The 23941-nt window shown below is 36.3% G+C and overlaps 1 protein-coding gene across 9 annotated transcripts in view; it reads left to right on the top strand.

The window, feature by feature from the left end:
• MYO9A (myosin IXA) overlaps nt 1–23941 on the top strand; it is a 290265-nt gene that overhangs the window by 139503 nt on the left and 126821 nt on the right. For all 9 annotated transcript variants that reach the window (XM_054562050.1, XM_054562278.1, XM_054561989.1 and 6 more), the window contains one exon: nt 10985–11180. In XM_054562050.1, the coding sequence (XP_054418025.1) occupies nt 10985–11180 (196 nt within the window). The remainder of the gene's footprint in view (nt 1–10984; nt 11181–23941) is intronic.

The following is a 23941-nucleotide window of genomic DNA, read 5'->3' as shown; positions in this document are numbered from 1 at the left end:
GGTATTTGTGAACTTGGACTCATAATGAATATATTAAAACTTTTGAACTCCTATAGAAGGAAATCTTCATAATTTTGTTCATTTCTTGTTTGTAATTAGTGAGCTGTTACCTTTCAACCACTTGATGTTTAAGCCTGCCATTTAAGACAGTTTCCCAGGCGCAAGGCAATTGCAATATGGAGCCTAGTGTACCAATGTTTTCTCCTTGGTCTTGAAGTGAGAGTCAGAATTAAGATCCTTATTCAGGAAGTGTTTATTAAACACAGAGCCTGTGTCAGACCCTGTGCTTGGTGTTTGAAATGATCCCAGTGATAAAATATGCAAAAGGTCCCTGGCTCACACGTGTGCGTGCTATCTTCCCCCTCCCCCCCACACACATACAGGCACACCCATATATACGTATACACACACACACACACACACACACACACGTGTATTTGTGTATAATATAAATAAATGGGGCTATGTGCTATAAATAAATGAATGGGTTGTATGATGGAAACTAGTGAAATAGTGGATTTTGAATTTGTAGATCCATGAAGACCTCTCAAACTTTGAGAGATGACCTGAAATATATGAAGGAAATGATGAATATTCTAGGTCATGAGGTGGAAAAGAACTGAATATGTTAATTGAAAACAGGTCAGTGTTTCTAGATTATAGTGAGAATGGATCTAGTGGCATAAAAAATTCAGAGAATGGAACACAAGTTAATTCTTCAAGATTTCTAGATAAAGTTAAATGAGTTTGGCTTTTGTTGAAATTATTATGGGGAGCTATGAAAATATTTTAAAGCTGAGGATGTCATTGTGTTTTTAGAAGATTGCTTTGATTACTGTGAGGAGAAGGAACAGCAAAGGATGGGAATGTGAGCGGGAAATCAAAATAGGTAACTTTTTAAAACTGCTGAGGTGAAATGTTAAGGTAAATTGAACCACAGGGGTGGCAGTAGCATTGGAGATCTAGATGATTATGAGATATATGTCAGAGGTATAATCAGTAGACCTTATTGGTGGATTGTACGTAAGTAGGTCACTTTTGGCTATAGTTGATGGGTAATTTTGAGTTGCCATTTTTTCTTTCAGATGGAAAAGATAGGGAGGAACATATTTTAGAACAGACACTAAGGAAAAAGAGAGAATAATTTGATGGTTACCAGGGGCAAGTCGGTGGGGAAATTGAGATAATTGGGCAAAGAATTCAAACTTGCAGTTAGAAGATGAGTAAGTTCTGGAGATGTAATACACAGCGTTATGATTACAGTTAACATTATAACATAGCGTTCAAAGTTCTTTAGAGACTAGATCTTAAATAGTCTCACCACAAAAAAAAAAATGGTAATTATATGACCTGATGGAGATATTAGTTAAACAGTGGTAATCATATTGCAACATATAAATGTATCAAGTCAACATACTGCACATCTTATACAATGTTATATGTCAGTAATACCTCAATTTTAAAAGTATTTTAAAATGTGGTTTAAAACAGACAAAAAAGCTTGAGCTATAAAATCATAAGGTGAGGTGCATAGTTTATACATCTAAAAGTATATGGGTTTCTTGCATGCCTCTTCCCTGCTCATTTTCCCCTGTTGAGAGGTAACCACTATCCTAACTTTTTGTTCTTAGTTTTACCTGTTATTAAATTTTAGATAAATGGAAGTATATAGTATATACATTTGTGTCTGTGATTATTCATCCATATTATCACATAGGTTGAAAGTAAAAGGATGGGAAAAAGATATACTATGCAAACCCTAACTAAAAGAAATGGTGTGTTTACATTATTAGATAAAGCAGACTGTAAGGCAGCAGTATTATTTAGAGATAAAGTGGCACATTTCGTAATAATAAAAGGGGCTTGTTCTATAGGAATGCCTAATCATCAAAGTTGTATTACCTAATGGCTTCATTTCAATATGCATAAAACAAAAGGAGAGCAAAAGTAGATAAGTCCTTCATCATAGTTGCAGACTTTAAGACATATCTCTTGGTATCTAACAAAATAAGTAGGAATGAAATCAAAACCGAAAAAATTGAACAGTATTCTCAAACAACTGACCTAACCAGCCTATCATAAGGATAAGTAGACAGTCTTTGGGTGTTTAGAAATTAAGCAAAATTCTTCTATATACATGAGTCAAACAAGAGATCACAATAAAGTCATAATTAAATTGAACATTAATGAAAATACAAATTATGAAAATTGGTAGGATGCATTTAAAACAATGATTTCTGATTTTAAATGCATATATTAGACAGAGTGATTGAAGAGTAATTATCTAAGCTTCCATCTGAAGAAGCTAGGTAAAGAACAGCAAAGGACCCAGCAATTCCATCTGGGTTTTTATCCAGACAAACCCAAAACAGTAATTCAAAAAGACATATGTATCCCTATGTTTATGGCAGCATTATTTACAATAGCCAAGATATGGAAACAACTTAAGTGTCCATCAATACACAAATAGATAAAGAAGATGTGGTATATATGCAAGGTCTGTGTAGAAGTGTCCAGCCATGTAATATGAAAGAGAGAGACATTTATTGAAGAAGATACAGGAAACACTCTAATAGGACAATGATGCCTCAGCCCCTTTCAAAGTAGGCACCTTGGAACCTCACACCGTTCTCTCAGTTGCCATCAGCTTCCCTGTCATATTTTCCTGAATCTCATCAACTGTCTGAAATCCCTTCCCTTTCAAAGGTGATTTTAGTTTTGGGAAAAGTCAGAAGTCACAGAATGCCAAATCTGAGCTGTAGAGGGGCTGAGTCACCTGGCTGATTTGATAGTTTTCACCAAAAAACTCTGCACAAGTTGCAGGAGTGGGCGTGTCTTTGTGATGAAGCTGCCAATCACCAGTTGCCCATAGCTGCAGCCTTCTGAATCATCTGAATAGTTTCCATGGAGGAATGTTAAAGATTAATGCAAATTTCTTTTTTATAGTTTGTACATTAGTTTTTTAAAAATTGTTCAGTTTCAGTTGTCCTGCCCTTTTCCCCTTTGCTGTTCCTTGCTCTTTTTACCCCTACTCCCACACGCAGTCTTCCCCCACCCCCCACTGTCTGTGCCCATGAGTCCTCTATTTGTGTTTCTTGGCTTGTCTCTTCTCCTTTCCCCCGTTGTCCCTCTCCCCCGTCTCCTCTGGTCTCTCTGTTTGTTCTTTATTTCCAAGTCTCTGGTTATATTTTGCTCATTTGTTTCTTTTGTTGATTAGGTTCCACTGATAGGTGAGATCATATGATATTTGTCTTTCACTGCCTGGCTTATTTCACTTAGCATAATACCCTCCAGTTATATCCACGCTGTAGCAAAGTGTAGAAGTTCTCTTTTTTTTGTAAGTATATTTTATTGATTATGCTATTATAGTTGACCCATTTTTTCCTCCCCTTTATTCCCCTCTGCCCTGCACCCTGCTCGCAAACCAGCATTCCCCACCCCGCTTTGGTGTATGGCCATGGGTGGTACAGATAAGTTCTTTGGCTTCTCCATTTCCTATACTGTTCTTAACTCCCCCCTCTCTATTTTGTACCTACCAATTATGCCTCTTACTCCCCGTATCTTTTCCCCCATCTTTCTCTCTCCCCTCCCCATTGATGACCCTCCATGTGATCTCCATTTCTGTGATTCTGTTCTGTTCTAGTTGCTTGCTTAGTTTGTTTTTGTTTTAGGTTCAGTTGTTGATAGCTGTGAGTTTGTTGTCATTTTACTGTTCATAGTTTTGATCTTCTTTTTCTTAGGTAAGTCCCTTTAATATTTCATATAATAAGGGCTTGGTGATGCTGAACTCTTTTAGCTTTACCTTACCTGGGAAGCGCTTTATCTGCCCTTCCAGTCTAAATGGTAGCTTTGCTGGATAGAGTAATTTTGGATGTAGATCCTTGCCTTTCATTACTTTGAATACTCCTTTCCAGCCCCTTCTTGTCTGCAAGTTTTCTTTTGAGAAATCAGCTGATAGTCTTATGGGAACTCCTTGGTAGCTAACCGTCTCCTTTTCTGTTGCTGCTTTTAGGATTCTCTCCTTATCTGTAATCTTGAGTAACTTAATCATGATATGCCTTGGTATGTTTCCTTGGGTCCAATTTCTTTGGGACTCTCTGGACTTCTTGTACTTCCTGCAAGTTTGTTTCCTTTTCCAGATTGGGGACATTCTCCATTATTTTTTCAAATAAGTTTTCAATTTATTGCTCTTTCTTTTCTCCTTTTGGTATCCCTGTGATTCAGAATGTTTAAAGTTCTCCCGGACGTTTCTAAGTCTCCTCATTTTTTTCAGTTCTTTTTTCTTCATTCTGTTCTGGATGAATGCTTATTTCTTCCTTCTGCTCCAAATCATTGATTTGAGTCCCAATTTCTTTCTCTCTGCTGTTGGTTCCTTGTATATTTTTCTTTATTTCACTTTGCATAGCCTTCACTTTTTCCTCTATTTTGCAACCATACTCAACCATTTGTGTGAGCATCCATTTTACAAGTGTTTTGAACTTTGCTTCTGATGGGTTGGGTATCTGTTAATTGCTTAGTTCTATTTTTTCTGGAGTTTTGACCTATTATTTGGGCCATATTTCTTTTATTTTGGCACTCCTGTTACATTGCAAGGGTTGAGCCTTAGGTATTCACCAGAACAGGGCAACCCACTTGGGTGCGTTGTGGCACTGTTTGTGGAAGAGAGGTCCAAGAGGGAACAGTGATGCTTACCTAGCTCTCGGCGGGCTTTCAGTCACTTCCCACACTGCCCACAAGCAAATGGGGCTCTTCTGGAGCTGATTTCCTGGGTGGATGGCCTTGCGTATGTTCTAGGACCCCATGAGTCTCTCCTGCAAGCTCTCTTGTGAGGCTGGGAGTTTCTTCCCCCACCCCAGCCTCCAAAGGTTTTTACAGCCAGAGGTTTGGAGGTGTTCTTTTCTCTGCTGGAACACTGGGTTGTATGGTCTGTCTCTCTCCCTCATTGTTCCTCCCTGTTTAGCCACACACAAATGTGAGACTGCTTGGTCCTCTAGCCGTCGCCTTGCCGCTCCTCCTCTCTGCCTTGCTGTCCATCTCTGCCCCTCCTACCAGTCTGGATGAATGTTTCTTCTTTAACTCCTTGGTCGGTGGACTTCCACACAGTTCAATTTTCTGTTGCTTTTGGTTGCTTTTTAAAAAAAAAAGTTGTTGTCCTTCTTTTGGTTGTGTGAAGAGGCTAAGTGTTTCTACCTACTCCTTCATCGTGGCTGGGAGTCAGGAGTTCCTTTTCTCTTTCTGTCACATAGTATTCCATTGTGTAAATGTAGCACAGTTATTTGATCCATCATTAACTGATGGGCACTAGGGCTGTTTCTAGCACTTGGCGATTGTAAGTAATGCTGCTATGAACATTGGGGTGCATAGGTTCTTTTCAACTGGTGTTTCAGGATTTTTAGGGTATAATCCCAGCAGTGGAATCACTGGGTCAAAAGGCAGTTCCATTTTTAGTTTTTTGAGGAAATTCCATACTGTTTTTTGCTGTGGCTGTACCAGTCTGCATTCCTGCCAGTAGTATACGAGCATTCCCTTTTCTCCACAGTCTCGCCAGCAGTAGTTTGTTGATTTGTTTATGATGGCCATTCCAACTGGTCTGAAGTGGTATCTCATGTATCTCATGTATCTCATTGTGGTTTTTATTTGCATCTCTCTGATGGCTAGTGAGGCTGAGCATCCTTTCATATGTCTCTGGGTCCTCTGTATGTCCTCATTGGAGAAGTGTCTGTTCAAGCCCTTAACCCATTTTTTAATTGGATTGGTTGTCTTCCTGGTGTGGAGTCATGTGAATTCTTTCTGTGTTTTAGAAATCAAAGCCTTCGCCGAGGTATCATTGGAAATATGTTTTCCCATACAGTTGGTTCCCTTTTCATTTTGTTGATGTTTTCTTTAGCCATGCAGAAGCTTTTTAGTTTGGTATAGTCCAGTTTGTTTATTCTTTCCTTTATATCCCTTGCTCTAGGGGACATATTGGTGAAAGTATTGCTGCATGGAATATCTGAAATTTTTTTGCCTATGTTCTCCTCTAGGACTTTGGACTTTTATGGTATCGTGACTTATATTTAAGTCTGGTATCCATCTTGAGTTTATTTTTGTGTATGGTGTACGCTGGTGGTCCAGTTTCATTTTTTTGCATGTTGCTGTCCAGATCTCTCAATACCGATTGCTGAAGAGGCTATTTTTACTCCATTTTATGCTCCTGCGCCCTTTGTCAAATATTAATTGACCTTAGAGACATGGGTTTATTTCTGGACTCTCTATTCTGTTCCAGTGGTCTGTGTGTCTGTTCTTATGCCAGTACTAGACTGTTTTCAGAATAGTGGCCTTGTAATATAATTTGATGTCAGGTGTTGTGATCCCTCCTACTTTGTTCTCCTTTCTTAAAATCACTGAGCTGTTATGGTTCCATATAAATTTTTGAAATGTGTGTTCTATATATCTGTGAAATACGTCATTGGTATTTTAATAGGGATTGTGTTGAGTCTATAGATTGCTTTGGGTAGCATGGACATTTTGATGATAGTAATTCTTCCAATCCATGAACACGGTATATGCTTCCATTTATTTGTGTCTTCCTTAGTTTCTTTCTTCAATGTTGTGTAGTTTTCTGAGTACAGGTCTTTTACCTCCTTGGTTAGGTTTATTCCTAGGTGCTTTGTTTTTCTTGTTGCTATAGCAAATGGGATTTTTTCCTAAGTTCTGTTTGTGATGTTCCATTGTTGGCGTACAGAAGGGCCTTCGGTTTCTGAATGGTGACTTTGCATCCCACTCTTTTGCCAAATACACTTCATAGGTCAAGTAGTTTTTTGGTGGAGTCTCTGGGGTTTTCTATGTACACTGTCATGTCGTCTGCAAACAGTGACATCTTTACTTCCTCCTTTCCAATTTGTATGCCTTTTATTTCTTTTTCTTGTCTGATTGCTGTGGCCAGAAGTTCCAATTCTATGTTGAATAGAAATGGTGAAAGTGGACACCCTTGTCATGTTCCCGATCTTAGGGGGAAAGCTTTTAGTTTTTGCCCATTGAGTATGATGTTGGCTGTAGTTTTCTTGTATATGGCCTTTGTTAGGTTGAGGTATGCTCCGTCTGCTCCCACTTTGCTGAGTATTTTTATCATAAGTGGGTGCTGTACTTTATCAAATTTTTTCCCCACATTTATTGATATGATCATGTGATTTTTGTCTTTCCTTTTGTTTATGTGATGTATTACATTTATTGATTTGTTAACACAAAATTTGATTCAGATTCATTTGTTGCTCTACTCTCTGTCATTTTGAATGCAACAGCCATACATACACGTGTTCACTCAATGGTGTTTACCACCCCCACTGACAAGTCCTGTGAAGTTGTCATTGTTCATGTATGCACATTCCATACTCTCCTTGGCTGGTAGGTTATATCGATTTCATGCAAACTCTTTTTGTTATTTTAACAATGGCTAGACTTTTTCTGGACAGACCTCATATGTGAAAAGGAATATATGACTCATCCATAAAAAGAATGAAATCTTGCCATCTGCAACCAGGAATGGAGCTAGGGATAATGGTAATTGAGATGGGTCAGGTAGAGAAAGACAAATTCCATGTGGTTTCACTTTGATGTGGAATCTATAAAACAAATTTAATGAACAAACCATACAAACTGAGAGATACAGAGAATATTTTGATGCTTTCCAGATGAGAGAGGCATTGGGGGATATGGGTGAAAAATAGGAACTTATTAAGATATAGAAATTATTTTTGATAAAAGTATTCATAAATTATAAAGTACAGTGTATGGTTAATGTAGTTAATAATATTGTAATAACTGTGGTGTCAATGGGTACTAAACTTACTCTCATGAATACTTTGTAAGTTATATTAATGTTTAATCACTATTTTGTACACCTCAAACTAATTGTATGTTAACTGTTATAGAAAAGTAAAAAATTATTTTAAAAAATTGCAGCAAATTAAATCCCCCCAAATTTAGAAGAAGAAAGTAATAAAAGGAAAACAGAGGTTTGTGCATTAGCATGAAGACATGCAGTAGAGAACCTGACAAAGGCAAAAGTCAGTTCCTTAAGAAGATAATATAACAGAAAATAATGTTAGTAAGAGGAATAGAAAATAACTAATAATTGAAAGAAAGGGATTCACAAATTACAGATACCAGAAATTAAAAAAGAACTTTAACTATACATACACTACAGATATTAAAAAGATATAAACATATTCTGCCAATAAATTTGACAACATAGATAAAACTGAAAATTCCTTGAAAAATACACATTACTAAAACTGACACCAGAAAATGGAGGAAAACCTGAAAATCCCATGTCTGTTAAATAATTTCAATCAGTAGTTTTAAACTTTCCCACAAAGGAAATTTCAGGCCCACCTCATCTCATTTTTGAATGCGTTCTTTCAATTTTGAAATACCTTTAAGATGTGTCAATAGACCTCAGACTTAATAAGAAAGATCTGAACTGGACAAATACAGATTTGAGTCTTATCGTATAGATAGTGCTTACGCCATCCTTACAGTTGAGATCATTGTGGTCGCCTGATGTAAAATGATTGAGTGAAAAATATAAGACAACGTTGGATCAGTGTCTAAGAGATTCTAATATGGAATCAGCAGTGTGAACTGAGAAGGGGAGTAAAAGATATAAGCAGTAAATCACAAAATGTATTGTTATAGAAACCGAGAAAAGAGTGTCAAGAAAAACTATGTGACTGGTGTATGAAATGTAGTTAGAAATCTGAGAACTATGTAGACATAGAGACCAGACCATTAATGTTTGTAAAATAAGGTCTCTATCAACATTTGACAGTCATCATGGGAAAGAAATCTAGAATTTTAGGTTGTACAGTATAGTTACAGGATGGGATGGTCTTGGGGTAGGGCAGGTTGATGTTTCAATTCTTGCAGTGGTAGTTACTGTTTGGCCTTTGGCAAGGTTCTCTACTTCTCTGCTTACTTATCAATGAAGTATGACTTTTAATTGATTCTATTTTAGTGAGTAATTGATCGAATTGAACAGGTTATATATAGTGCTTAAAATAGTGCCTGACATCTTATCTGCCCTCGACAGGTATTAGCTAATCACAATAATGGTAGTGGCAATGGCAGTGATTTGTATTAGAAAACTTAGTTTCACTGACTTTTATCATTTATACCTAGTGGGGTAAAAGGAGGTTTTACAGTTGTGAGTTCGCAAAACTCATGATTTATTCCTATTTTATTATTTATTAATTATTTTCCATATGAGCAACTGTAAACCTACTTTTGCACCACCCCGTACTTTTACTGAAAGGGTATTTAGGGACAAGCCGAGAACCTAGACATCTGGCTTGTTTCCCTTTTTTCCCTGTTCTCAGGTGAAGAGAGAGGAATTAGAAAAGTAAAGCCCTAAAGGTAAATGGATGAGTCCAGCTGCCTTCTGGACATGAGGGTGGATGACGTCATACTAGGCATGCTCCTCATAGTATAATTCTGAGCTAGAACTGTTTTGTAAAACTGCACGAACTTGAAGTGATTTACTCACCAAGTTTTGGTTCTTCCATCTGGGTGTGGTTATAGCCAAAAACCTATACCAGCATAGGACCTTCTTCTTCCAGTAAGCTTCTTGCCCTCCCTATCTTTGTGTGGTGTATTTTAATCTATTTTCTTGTGTTCTGTCCCCTCCAACGTCCATCCATGCTTTGGCAGGGGTTTTTACTGCCTATTTCCAGTACTTCAGCAATCTTAGTCAACTTTTAAAATGCTGATATTCATATATATATTCTGAAATCACTGTAGGACTCCAGACACATGTATCCATCTGCCTACTTGGTATGTATAGTGGTTATGCGTGGTTGTGTTTGAACCTCTTTTCTTCCACTTACTGTATAATAGGGGCTGAGATAGTTAACTTCTCTGTGCCTCATCTATAAATTACTTTGAAATTTTACTTTGAAATTCCTCATCTATAAAATAGGAATAATATCTACTTCAAGGAGTTGTTAGGAGAATGAAATGAGCTTAAATGAGATAATACATGTAAAATGCTTAGAATAGTGCCAACACAATTGTAGCATTTTCATAAATGTTACTTGCTCTTATCTCAAACTTAACTTTGACAGAACTGATCTCTTAATCCCCGTTTCCTATCTCCAAACCTCTTTTCTCTAGTTTTCTCCATATCAGTATATGGTATCTCCGTTCACCTAGTTACTCAAACCCCAAATACAGATGTTAACCTAATTCCCTCATTCTCTCACCATACCCTAATCCACCAAGTCCTTTGCCTTACCTCCATAACATATACATATGATCACTATTTTCCCTTTCTGTTCATAACTACCAGTGTAGTCCCAGTCACTGTCAGCTCTCATCTGGAATATTTCAATAGCTGGTCTCCTTTTCTCTCTTACCTCCACAGCAACCAGTGATGTTTAGAAAATACCAGTTAGCTCATGTCACTGTCCTTCCAGTGACTTTCCTTTACGCTTAAATAAAATCCAGACTCCCCAGCGCAGGGTTGTATTGTCTACCCAGCCTGTTTATTTGTCTAATCTTCCACAATATTACCCTTGCCCAGAATGTTCAAGCCCTTGCTCTTAATGCTTTTCTCTTAGCTTGTTCAGTTCATCACCATTTATAGGTAGGAGGTGTTGCCCTTTGCTTGGAATGCTGTTCCTAACTTTCTTACGTCTAGCTCCTTTTAGTATTCAGCTTTCTTGTCATTTTATATGCTACCCCTTCAGAGAAGCTCTCCCTGGCAAGTGTTTAACAAGTTTAACAATTTTAATAAAATTGTGGAATATTATTTCTAGTTCAAATGTAGTATAGAACCTAATAGTTTTAGGATTGGGTGAGACTTTATAGAAGATATTTTGTCCAGTTAGCTACTTAGAACAGAAATCACTTCAGTAGTCCTTATTCAACCACTGTTCAAATGTGTCACCCATTATCTTCTTGGTTTAATAATTTTTTCAGAAATAACACTGATACTTTTTTCATGTAGGATTTTCGGGAAAAAAATACAGATCATATGCGCCCTGACATTGTAGCTCTTCTGAGAAGTAGCAAGAGTGCATTTATCTCTGGGATGATTGGAATTGATCCTGTAGCTGTTTTCCGATGGGCGGTGATGCGAGCTTTTTTCAGAGCCATGGTTGCTTTCAGGGAAGCTGGGAAAAGACACATTCAGAGAAAAACTGGTAAGCAGTAGTATTAGTATTCTACCATGCTTCATCTTTATATTTTTTACCTCTCTAAGGAGTAGAGATATAATAATTTTACTCTGTTTCTAACGATACCCTAACATCACGTTTCAGATGTAATTTTCTCTAGTGAACTTTACATGATTGAACTAAATAGATATATAGTATATGTGTGTATTTATGGGTTGGTACTTTTTATTAATAAATACTGAGAGGAATAATGAGTGTAAATCACCTGGTATTTAATAGGTACTCAGTAAGACATTGGTGTGATTTTTAAACAGAAAGTAAATGTGATTGTTACTTAATTATATAGAAATTAATATTGATACCTTTTTCTGCTTCTTTTGTGATAGTCCTTACTAAAAATGAATTAATTGAATGTGGAAGCATAACTCAGGAGATAGAAAAATTAGAATGGAAGTAGTGTAGTATAGTGGAGATAACCTGACTTCAGTAATCAGCCAAGTGTCTTCTCTTGACTGATTTTGCAACTATTACTAGTTTTTCTTGGAGTGTTAATCCTGCCTTTCAAAATTATGAGGATAAAAATACATGTGAAATATCAGTTTATGAATTACTAATTTTTTCCCTCATACCCTTAACTCTGCTTGTTGAAATTTACTTTGAAATGGTTAAAGTAGGTTACTTTTTCTGTGTGCCTCTCCCTTAAATCATAAAATATCCCATTTCACATTCCTTGGGAGGGCATCTTTATAAGCATATGTTACCTACTGCAATCATACTGTTGCTTGCTGTAGTTCTAGCCTTAGACCATTGCTGCATAGAAGCATTTTTAATATATATGAATTTGTTTAAAATACATTTTCTGCCCAGAGAAACTGCAGTGGAAGTATGCCAGGGTACACCTGTGTTTTTATGACTCTGAGACTAACATATATGGCTTTTTGGCATATGCACTAGCAGTAAACTTTAAATTCAGCTTTGATATATTTCAAATGAATAACTTTATTTGGGAGGTTTTATTTCTAAAATTAGATACAAAAACCAATAGAATTTAATTTCTGTTTTTCAGATTTTAATGTGTGCAAGCTGGCCTTTGTAGATAAGAGAGAATTATAGTTAAAATTTTTTTTGACAGTAAAAGGAATATCTTAAACTTACTTTCCTTTTGCAAAGCTATTTCTAAGAAACTATCTTTGCCAAAAACTTTAAGATAAAGTTTTTGTCTTTTAATTTAATAAATATTTTATTTATTTCAAAGGACTTATCAACTTCAAAAATTTTGAAATTGATAAGTATCCTGCTAAGATGTAACTAAGCAAAAAAATTTTTCTTGTATTTACTATTAAATATATTCCTTTTTATAAAGATTTGCATTGTATGTTCCTTTGGCATTTAAAATGTTTGTGGAAGCTGGATATATGTGTATAATAATCAATTTATACAAAAACATTCACTGTTACTAATGATCAACAAATGAACCTGTATCATCTCTGCAATAACAATTTCTGGATTCTTCTTGTTTTCTAATCTAGTTTTTCTTCCTGGCCCACTTAGAGGTTTTATATAATAAACTATTTTTGGAAACTCTTTTGCTCTGGGATATAACATGCATAAAGAACCATGCATAAAACAAAAATGTATAGCTCAGTGGATGATCACAAAGTGAAAACACTCCTGTTACTACCACCTAGATGAAGAAAAGACTATTACCAACACCCTAGAAGCCCCCCTTGGATAAGTTTTTTAAATTTTACATTTTATGAAGGAAAACTATAGTTTATTTGCATTTTGAGGCAATGATTGAGCAGGTGTGTTACTGAAAATAATTTTATTACTGTATATTATTGTCAGTGCCAGCATTTAGCATTTTTTCTCCCTCCACACCACTCACCACCTATTATTTTCTGGTGGTTTTGTGATAAAAGGATACCATAAAGTTAGAAATTATAGCATTGTAAAATGAAAACTAATGGGATAACTAAAAATGGATTAAGCAGTAGATTCAGAATTTTTATGACTATAAATAGTATGCAAACATACCAAAGTAAAACAGGAATTAGAGATTATTTAAAAAGCAGCAGAATATATGGAATGCAGAAGAAAATTAAGTTCAGATCTTGAATGAGAATAAGAGGTGAAAGATCATACTTCTAATGAAGATAGAACATGTAGGCTGTAGAAGTACAATATCACTTCTTTTGAGAGTATCTTTATAAAAAATTGCAGTGGACTTTTTTTTTTTTTTTTAATTTATTTACTTTTTAAATACATTTGTCTCTGCCTCCCCCCCACCTCTTTCCCTTGCTCCCTCCCTCCTACCCTCCCTCAGCTCTTCCCCTCTGGTTTTGTCCATGAGTCCTTGCTATATGTTCCTTGACTTTCCCCTTCCCTTCCCTTCCCCTGCCCCCCCCCTTCCCTCTTGTCTCTGTTGATTTCTTTTCCTTTCAGTGTTGCTGGTCATATTTTCCTTGCATCTTAATTTACTGTCAACAAATATCCTTACAGTGATCCAAAAAATCTTGGACTTCATTAAAAAATTCCCTGACATTTTCTTTTCCATGAAGCTGAGTACAAATGAGAATATCAACTTAAAATCTACTTTTAACTGTTACTTTTTTATAGACTTTCAAATTAAACACATTACCATTTTAAGACCCTTAAATCAAAATTAAGTCAATTTAATTTTTTAAAGAATAAATTTGTTACAGTTGTGGTTATTTGTATTATGGTGATCAGGAAACCACAAAATGTTCTTAGTGGCTTCATATGTCAGCAGTCTGAGTGAAGCCTACATGGAGGCTTTGCTGGGCGGTAGAATGAGAAATGGTAATGATTTGTCTGGTCAGCAGTGAGGTATTGGAGAACAGATATTCCGGTGGTATCATTTACCTTGCCTCTGATTTAATTCCCCTGAATAAGAAAAGCCTGGATTAGAGCATACAGGGGAGAGCATTACTGTACCTGAATTACACAGAATGTAGAAGTGAGTACAGTAATGCTTTATTTGGTTCTTTTGGAGTTACCATAAACATAGAGCCAAAGAGGATTTTAGTCACTCTACAAATGCTAGACAGAGATGGGGAGTTAAGTTGTGGCAAGGCAAGATAGTTCAAAGTGTCATTGAGTTTCTTCATGTACAGGGTGAGAAGCTAAAGTCATTCATATAATGCTTGCAGATAGAGAGTTTTAATGATTCTCACTTAACCTGTTCTTCCACACCCCTCTCATTGGACTTCATGACCCTGTTGTGCTCCCATTTGTTTCTGAAAGTGGGAGAAGGGTTTCAGTGACCATTTATTTCCAGAAATGACCAGATACTAAAACTGATTTGGATATCACCAGGGGTCTAGGATCTCTGTGCAGGACTCTGTCCAGAATTCTACTCAATACTGAAGACAGTTAAATGGATGTTAAAAAAAACAAAACAAAACCCCTGACCCTTATTTATAAATCACTCTTGCATCAGGCACTTTATTGTGGTAGTTAAAGAGTAAAGGTTTTATTTTCAACATCAGTGAGTGATGGAGTAAGGATCTCTGAAAATTCTCTTCCATAAAGGGAACAAGAACACTTGCAAAAGGTGTCAGAATTCAGGAAATTCATCAAAGATTTCCAGTAATTTGAAAAATGTTTATAAACAACAAGGGCTGAATATTGGTAAAGATGGTGCACTTTGTAGCATTTTAATTTGCGCTATTTCTTCTCTGGCCTCCATTGTAACGTTGAAACCAACAGCCTGAAGCACAATGAAAAGCAGCAGTATGGCAACCATGAGGGCGCATAGAATGGTGTTGGAGCTCCATTAAAGCCCCATTTCCAGAGAATTTTCATTATTCAATCTATTGGGTCTTCCCTGGAAGACCCCACTTGCAAGACTGTCTTTAGCCTGTCTCAGTGCTTGCCCAGTGTTGAATATACCCTTTTACCTAGGGGTGTTGTCCAGAAACAATCAGAAGCAGTCATTGAGCATTGCATCTGCCAGATGCAGTAGATAATAGTTGGGACAAAAACTAACCAAATGCTTATAAAGAAAAAGCTAGAGAATGACGTCTCCATAATGGCTTTGAAAAGTTCCCACATATTCATGGGAATCTTAGATAGCTATGCACATTCCTAGGGCTGTGTACATGCCGTGGGCTATGTGCATGCTCAGAAAAACCTGAGAAGATCCTGATTTCTCACATCTGGATATCCTTCACAATACTGCACCAGCAGGCAGTGAAGGACAAGCCAGAATTGTAAACAGCCTAGCTGAGTGTTGAATGTGTGCCCAACACATCACATACACAGTGACCCTTCACCAAAACTGGAGATTTATTAGTTTTAGGCATGTAAAGATAATCTGTCTGCAATCATTAGCTGACCACTATGCTAACTGAGCAGAGATTTCCATGGTCACATGCAACAAAGAATACAAACTTTACAGAATTAGTTCAGGTAAATCCTAAACAAATAGCAACAACCAAAAGAAGCTGTCCTTGAGGAAAGCCAGACATTGAACTTACTAGACAATCCATTGAACTATTTTAAATATGTTCAAAGACCTAAGGCAACCATATCTGAAGTACTAAAGGAAAGTTTGAGAATAATGTTTCCCCAAATAGAGACTATCAATATATATGTATATGTATATATGTATGTATATTGAAAGTGGGAGAAAAAGTATAGTAACTGACATAAAAATTGTACTATATAAGAATTCAACAGAAGATTTGAATAGACAGAATTCAGAATTAGTAAACTTGAAGACTGATCAATTATGATTATCAGGTCTAAGGAACAGAAAGAAAAAAATCCCAAAAAATGAACAGAGCTTCTAGACCTGTGGGACACTAGTAAAGCATACCAACTTCTAGGAGTCCAGAATGAAGGGAGAAAAAGGGGCAGAAATAATGGCCAAAAGTCCTCAAATTTGATGAGAAAATTAATCTACACATCCAAGAAGCTCAATGAACTATAAAGAGGGTGAATTCAATGAGATCCAAATGTAGATATATGCTTCACAATTAAACTGCCCAGAGATAGAGAATATTGAAAGCTTCCCACAAAGGAAAGCTAAGTAATGGTGAATTTATTTAGGAATTTTATCTAATACTTAAAAAAGAATTTACACCAATCTTTTATAAACTCTTCCCAAAATGGAATATGAAGGGATTCTTTAATTCTCATGGGACCAGTATTGCCTGGATACCAAGCAAGACACCACAGAAATGAAAATCACAAACCAGTATTCCTCACAAAAAAGCTCAACAAAATTCTAGCAAACCGAACCCAGCAGTATATAAAAAAAATTATACATTATGCACCATGATCTAGGGGAATTTATCCAGGAATGCAAGGTTGGTTTAACTTATAAAAATTAAATTGACGTAATACACCATGTTAATGGAATAAAGGACAAAAATCATGCCATCTTTTCAGTAGACACAGTGAAAGCCCTTAATGAAAGACAACAACTTTTCATTTTTTTCATTACTAAAAACACTGAACAAATAAGGAATAGAAGGAGGCTTCCTCAGCTAGGTAAGGAGCCTATGTTAAAACCAAAGCATACATCACAGTTGATGGTGAATGGCTGAATGCTTTTTCCTCAAGATCAGCATCAAGACAAGGATGTTGAGTTTCAATGCTTCTATTCAGCATTGTCCTAGAGGTTCTGATAAGAGTGGTTAGGCAGGAAAAAGAAATAAAAGACATCAGATTGGAAAGGAAGAAACCATTTTGTTTGCACATGATGTATTGTGTATAGAATATCCTAAGGAATTCACAAAAACATCTATTAGAGCTAATAAATGAAGTATCAAGGTCGCAGGACACAGGATCAATGGGGCAAATCAGTTGTGTTTCTACACACTAGCAATGAACAACCTGAAAATGAAATTAAGTTGGTATTCCAATTAGAAGAGCACCAACAAGTATAAAATTCTTTTTAATAAATTTACCAAAAGAATTGGAAGACATATTCACTGAAAACTATAAAATATTATTGAAAAACTTACAGAATACCTAAATAAATGGTAAGAAAGTCTGTGTTCATGCAATGGAAGGCTTTATTTATATGGGTAATATAGCAATACTTGATCTGTCATTACCTCAGCTATCTTTACGCAGAAATTGATAAGCTAATCCTAAAATTGATACTTAAAGAGATCCAGAAATAGAGGAAGAACAAAGTGGGAAGACTCACACTTCCCAATTTGAGTTAGTCAGTGATTCTTTGATATGATAACCAAAGCATAAGGAACTAAAGAAATAATGGATAGATTAAACTTCACTGAAATTAAAAAAAAATATTTTTTAAAGATCTGTTTATTGATTTTAGAGAGAGAGGAAGGGAGAGAGGGAGAAAAAACATCAGTTGTTTGCCTCCCATACATGCCCTGATCAGGCATTGAACCTGCAACGTAGGCATGTTCCCTGACTGGAAAGTGAACCCCAGCCTTTTGGTGTACAGAACAATGCTCCAACCAACTGAGCCACACTGGTCTTAGACTTCTTGGAAATGTAAAAACTTTTGTTTTGTGCCTTAAAGGACACTCTTAAGAAAGTAAGAGGACAACCCACAAATGATGGAAAATATTTGTAAATTATATATTTGATAAAGAACTAGTATCCAAAGAAAATAAAAAAGAAAAAAAAAAAACCCCAAGTACAAAAAGAAATAAAAAAGGAAAGGCAAAAAGAAAAGAAAAAATGAAAAAAAAAGCTAGTATCTAGAGTATATATATATATAATTCTTACAATTCAATAATAGAAAAGTAATAACCCAATTAAAAAGTGGGCAAAGGGTCTTAAAAGACATTTCTCCAAAGAAGATATGTAAATAGTCAATAAATATGAAAAGGTGCTTAACATCATCTGTTAGCAGGGAAATGCAAATCAAAACCACAGTGAGATACTGCTTTGCATCTACTAGGATAATTACAATTTTAAAAAAAGTGGTAACAAATGTTGGTAAGGATGTGGTGAATTTAGAAACCTCATGGACTCCTGGTTAAAATGTAAAATGGTATAGCTATTTTGTGAAACAACCTAGTAGTTACAATTTACCCAACAGTTTAACTCTTACATACATATCCAAAAGAATTGAAAACAGCTGTTAAAGCAAAAACTTACACATGATTTTAGCAACATTATTTGTAATAGTCAGAAGGTGGCAACAACCCAAATGCCGATGAACTGGTGAATGAATAATCAAAAGGTGGTATATTCATCCAGTGGAATGTTATTTTGCCTTCTAAAGGAATGAATTAGTAGCGCATCCTACAACATGGGAACCTAGAAAGCATTTTGCTAAGTGAAATATCTAGAAAAGGCAAATCCATAGAGACAGAATGTCAATTAGTGCTTGTCTGTGGCTGGAATGGGCAGGCTGGGAGATGATGAGGGGAGTGATAGCTAAAGAGTATAAGGTTCTCTTTTGAATGATGAAGGTATTCTAAAATTAATCAGAGGAATGGTTAAACAGCTATGGGAATTATACCGAAAATCACTGAATTGTACACTTTGAGTAGGTGAATTGTATGGTTTGAGAATTATATTTCAGTAAAGCTATTATACACAAACATACACACACAGGTGTCTAGAGACCATAGTTGGAAACACCAAAATATCTATTACTGAAAGAGTGGATAACCAAGTTGTGATATGTTCCTACCAAGTATTCAGCAATAAAAGGGACACAAACTACTGACAGTCATAATTAATGAGTCACAAAAAATACTGAGCAAAGAAGCCAGTCACGAAAGAATACATACTGTGTTGTTTTATTTAGTTTAATAGGCAAAGTAATATGTTGTGTAGTGATACTGGGTTGGCCAAAAGTTCGTTGGGGTTTTTCCGTAAGATGGCTCTAGTAGCGCTTGTCATTAACTTCATTGGAAACAATTGTGTTATATTGTATTGTGACATCTGTCATATCAGCATGCATTTAAAAAAACATCAAAATCAGTGAATTTTAATATTGAAAGGGGAAGAAAATATGCAACATTTTAGGCATATTATGCTTTATTATTTCAAGAAAGGTAAAAAAGGCAACTGAAATGCAAAAAAAGATTTGGGCGGTATATGGAAAAGGTGCTGTGACTGATTGAACATGTCAGAAGTAGCTTGTGAAGTTTCATGCTGGAGATTTGTTGCTGGATGATGCTCCACTGTCTGGTAGACCAGTTGAAGTTGATAGCTATCAAATCAAGACAGGAATTGAGAACAGTCAGCCTTATACCATGTAGGAGATAGCCAACATACTTACAATACCCAAATCAATAAAGTTGTTGGTTGAAATTAAAAATGTGTCTTTTATTTTATAGAAAAAACTAAATGGACTTTTTGGCCAGCCCAATATAAATGATAATTTGATAGCCTCTGGGAGGGAGCATTCGTGGTACTAGAAGAGGATAAAATATATTGATGAAATAATAAAAATGTTTTGTATCTTGGTTGAGGATTACATGGGTGCAAATATTTGTTCAAGCTCATCAAACTGTATATTTGAGATTGTTGGATTTTATTGGGTGTGAAATATACCTGTAAGTGCTTTGGCAGCACATGTACTGAAATATAACTTTAAGAAATGGCCCCAAGGCCTGGGAGATGGCATCATAGAACCTGTTACAGGATTAAAGACAAAGTTTCAGGTTTGAATGATAGAGGGGAGCTTGGATTAAAGCCTTTTTTATGTGGTTAGGCGCTTCTAAGGGTTGAAGTCACTGAAAAGATAATTGAAAAATATTTCCTGTTGTTTTTGCCTAGAGAAAAAACCTTAGCAATATGTATTATGCCTTGGATAACTACCTTTAGAAAAATCAGTACCTCACATTTTCACCATGCATGTGTATGGGGTCTGAATATATGCTGTGTGTTTGGTGCATAATCTCAAATTAAGAAATTATTGGGCCTGCAGGTGACTGCTCTTGGCTCTCAGCCACTGAGGCAGCTTGGCAGCCACTCTGTATTGGGATGCTTGCTGCCCTTCTATGTCTGCTGGAGGGGTAGAAGGGCAGTGGCAGGGCTATGACAGGTATGACAGGAGATTTCTCAGCCTGGGTCTTCTCCCAGCTAGCTGCTAAGCGGGGCATCCCAGGAGGATGTCAAGTCTGTGGTGCAGCTTCTCCAGAGTCCTGTGGTTTGCATATCAGATTTTTTCTGCTGCCATCTAGTCTTGGTTTGCAGATCTTGCTGGAAAGGGAGACAGGCTTTTAAACCAAGTAGATCAAGGGGCTGCAGCAGCTTTCAGTAGAAAAGAGACCACTAGCAACATCATATACAGCAAAATTACTGACTGTCCTGAACTTCACCAGCAAAATGCAGATTTGACTTTACCAGACTGGATCTAAAGCTAATTACGCTTTCTGAGCAGCTGATAACATTAGAAATCAAAAATCTGCCATCTTAGCTGGCATCACAAATGTGAAAGCAGGACCTGGCACATTTGTGAGAAGCAGAAGCCTCTCACCTTGTTGTAACATATCTGTTCCTAGGCTTTTATCCCAATTTGTTTGGAAATTAAAAAAGAAAAAGAAAAAGAAGGGGGGCAGGGGAGAAAATATTGGGACAACTGTAATAGTATAAACAGTAAAATATATTTTTTTAAAACAAACAAGAACCTGGTGATGATCTGCTGTTTGATTCTCTTAATAGTTCACAGAAGGAGCTTACCAGAGGGTGGAAATCCAAAAAAAAAAAAAAAAAATTGGGGTCAAGCCACCTGTCCTTCATGTTCATGGACAATTAATTGTCAGTGCTATGAGTACCAGCATAACCATCATTAAAACCACCGAAGAAAAGACATGAAACCTCTAATAATTCAGATTCTAGTCATGAAGTTCAAGAGGGTTCTTTGAAGAAAACTGTATCATCAAATGCCTCCTGCACTAATCCTAACCCAGTACCTACTGGACATACCTGAATGCAGGTCCAGTTGCCTGCCTGCTGCCTCAAAAGCCAGTACTTAAGGGACAGGTGTCAATGTTAAGGAAAGTGGTTTATTCAGATGCCAGCCATCTAGAAGATGGGGGATTCATGTCTCAAAGCGCATTCTAACATCTCAGTGCAGGCAGAGGTTTTTTATAAAGAGAGAGAGGGGAAGCAGAACAAAGAGATTAAGGGAGGGAGTTGAAAAATTCTCTAAGTGTAGACTAGCACAGTCCATTCTGATAAGTGATGGCCTGGTGTGCATCATCCCAATTTAGACATCCTGGCTTCTTATCACAGACGAAGGTCAGCAAACCTCATGGAGCTGGGATGCCTGAGGGTCGGAGTTTGTATCTTTTGAAGTTGGTTCCTAGGATTCTTATACAAATATGCTGTATATGTATATGCTACATGTTAGCCAGAATCAGCATTTACAGAAACAATGTCAAAAGAATGTTGGGGTGGATGGTTAGAATTTCCCACTATTACAATTCACACTGTTACAGTTTCCCATTGTTGTGCTGATGATGGCAAATTATATAAACTATCTAATCTTAACTGGAGGATCAACTGCTGAGGAATGGAGGTCAGTCTTTAAATCAAGAAATGGCCACATTATGTCAGAGAGCCAAGGAAACTCAAGAAGAGTTTTCTAAGAGTATGGGTTGAGAAGTGGAATGTTGACCATTCAAAGAGTGATTAACTCAGGTACTTCGAGCCCAAATAGATGACCTGACTGACGTGGTGGCTGCAAAGGATTCTCAACTAGCTGTCCTGAAAGTGAAACTATTAAGAAACTGACTAGCTACTGAATTCTCACACAGAAGCATTAGAAGTCCTACAGAGTGAAAAATAGTAAGAGACTGCATGAATTGGATGACACTGAGAAAGAGCCAGGAGAGCTATAAACAAATGTAGAGTCAGTGTGCTGCATGTCTGAATAAAATGGAAGTGGAATGTCAGAATTCGGCAGAAGCAGTAACTTTGGCAGAACGAAAATACTCAGACAAGAAGAAAGTTGATGAGCTACAGGAGCAAGTCAAAATGTGTAAGTTCAGCTTGGAGTCCTTTAAGCAGTAATTAAATGACTAGAAGTAAAAAACTACTAGAATACTCCAATCTAAAGAGAAATCGATTTACAGCTTAAAAGAAGGATCTGGTTTTGAAGACCTAGATAACAATATTGCTAAATAGCATGGAGCTAGAAGAACTTCTGCATGGAAAAGAGATGCAAAGGGAAGACACACAGAAGCTGATGGATCAGTTACATTAGCTGAGATCTGAATTACCAGATACAGAGGCTCAGCAAATTAGTGAAGCAGAATAGCAAGAAAACTTACAAGATCTGCAAGACCAAATAGCTGGACATAAAACATCTAAAGAACTAGAGGCAGAATTAGATTGACAGAAGCAGGAATTTCACTACATAGATGATCTATATCAAACAAAGAACAAATTGCAAAACAAAGATAGAGAAGAAGAAATAAAAAAACCCTCAGGCATCAGCTTACCAATAAAACCTTAAACCAGTGATTTGCAACTGGTGTGCCACAAGAAATTTTAAAGCATGCAATACCTGGCTAATTAGTTGGGGCACTGACCTCTTTCCCTTACATTGTCAGATTAAACAATGACAACAATCAATACAACAATAATTGTCTGGTGTGAATAAATAACAATTACACCTATTTTTTTTTCAGATTGGAGATAGATATATATATATATATATATGTATGTTTTGGTGTGCCACAGAATTTTAGTAATTAGTTTATGGGTGCCATGAGGTGAAAAAAGTTGAAAATTGCTACCTTAAGCAATAGCAGTCAGTCTGAGTTAGAAAGTTGACTTCATCAGCTGACGGAGGCTTTCATCCTGAAGCAGATGATGCTCGAGAGTCTCAGCACACTAACAAATGCTAGTTTCCAGCTGGAGCACCTTGAGCAGCAGATAAAATCTGCCACTGGAAGTGGTAGTAATGGATCTTCTGTTAATATGTATGGAGTTGACAATGGCAAAGGCACACGTCTGTGAAATGTTCCTGTTTTTTAATGACACAAATACTAATCTGGCAGGAATGTATGGAAAAGTTCACAAAGCTGCTAGTTCAATTGACCAATTTAGTATCCGTCTGGGAAGTTTTCTCTGAAGATGCTCTATAGCATGAGTTTTTGTAATTATATGTATGGCTTTGCTCTATCTCTGGGTTATGATTGCTCTGTTTACTTATACACTAGAAATGTACCATGACCAACCACATATCAAATGAACTGAACCAGTAGTTTCAATGATGGGTTATCTTTTTCCAGATTTGGAGTCAGCAAAAGGGTCAGTTCCCTAACATTGCTGAAGAGGGTACACAAGATTATTTTATCACTAAAAAAACAAAAGAAAAAAAGAAATTATCAAAACTAGACCAGGAACTAGCATAAGCAAACATTGAGTAAACCTCTTTCTACAAGTTTCTGAGATTTCTTTGGAAAATAACCCCTACCAAAAATGTACTTGTATTTATAAACTATCAAAGAAAACAAAACTACTTTGACAGGGGGTTGGTACACAGAGCAAACAAAAGGAATATCACTTTAAGGTTTGGAAGTAGTTGTTACAGTCTGTAAATTGATATTTAAAATATTTGTGTTGGAAGCAGGCATTGAAAGGAGAATGAAAGAACAGAATGGAAGTTTAAAAAAACTAAGGCATGATGGTGACACACAAAACAGTCACAGATAAGAAAATTACCCATATCCAAATGGCATTGCCACAATTTATTAGATAAAATAGAAAATGGAATACAGTGGCTATGGTAATGTTGACTGATTTCTTAAAACCAGATAATACTATATCTGATATCCTAAACTTTTATCTAAAACACTTTAACA

This window comes from Pteronotus mesoamericanus, unplaced genomic scaffold (genome assembly GCF_021234165.1).
Source record: "Pteronotus mesoamericanus isolate MK-2021 breed Mesoamerican mustached bat unplaced genomic scaffold, CSHL_Meso_final contig_100, whole genome shotgun sequence".
Classification (NCBI taxonomy): domain Eukaryota; kingdom Metazoa; phylum Chordata; class Mammalia; order Chiroptera; family Mormoopidae; genus Pteronotus; species Pteronotus mesoamericanus.
This window is presented reverse-complemented; position numbering and strand designations above follow the sequence as displayed.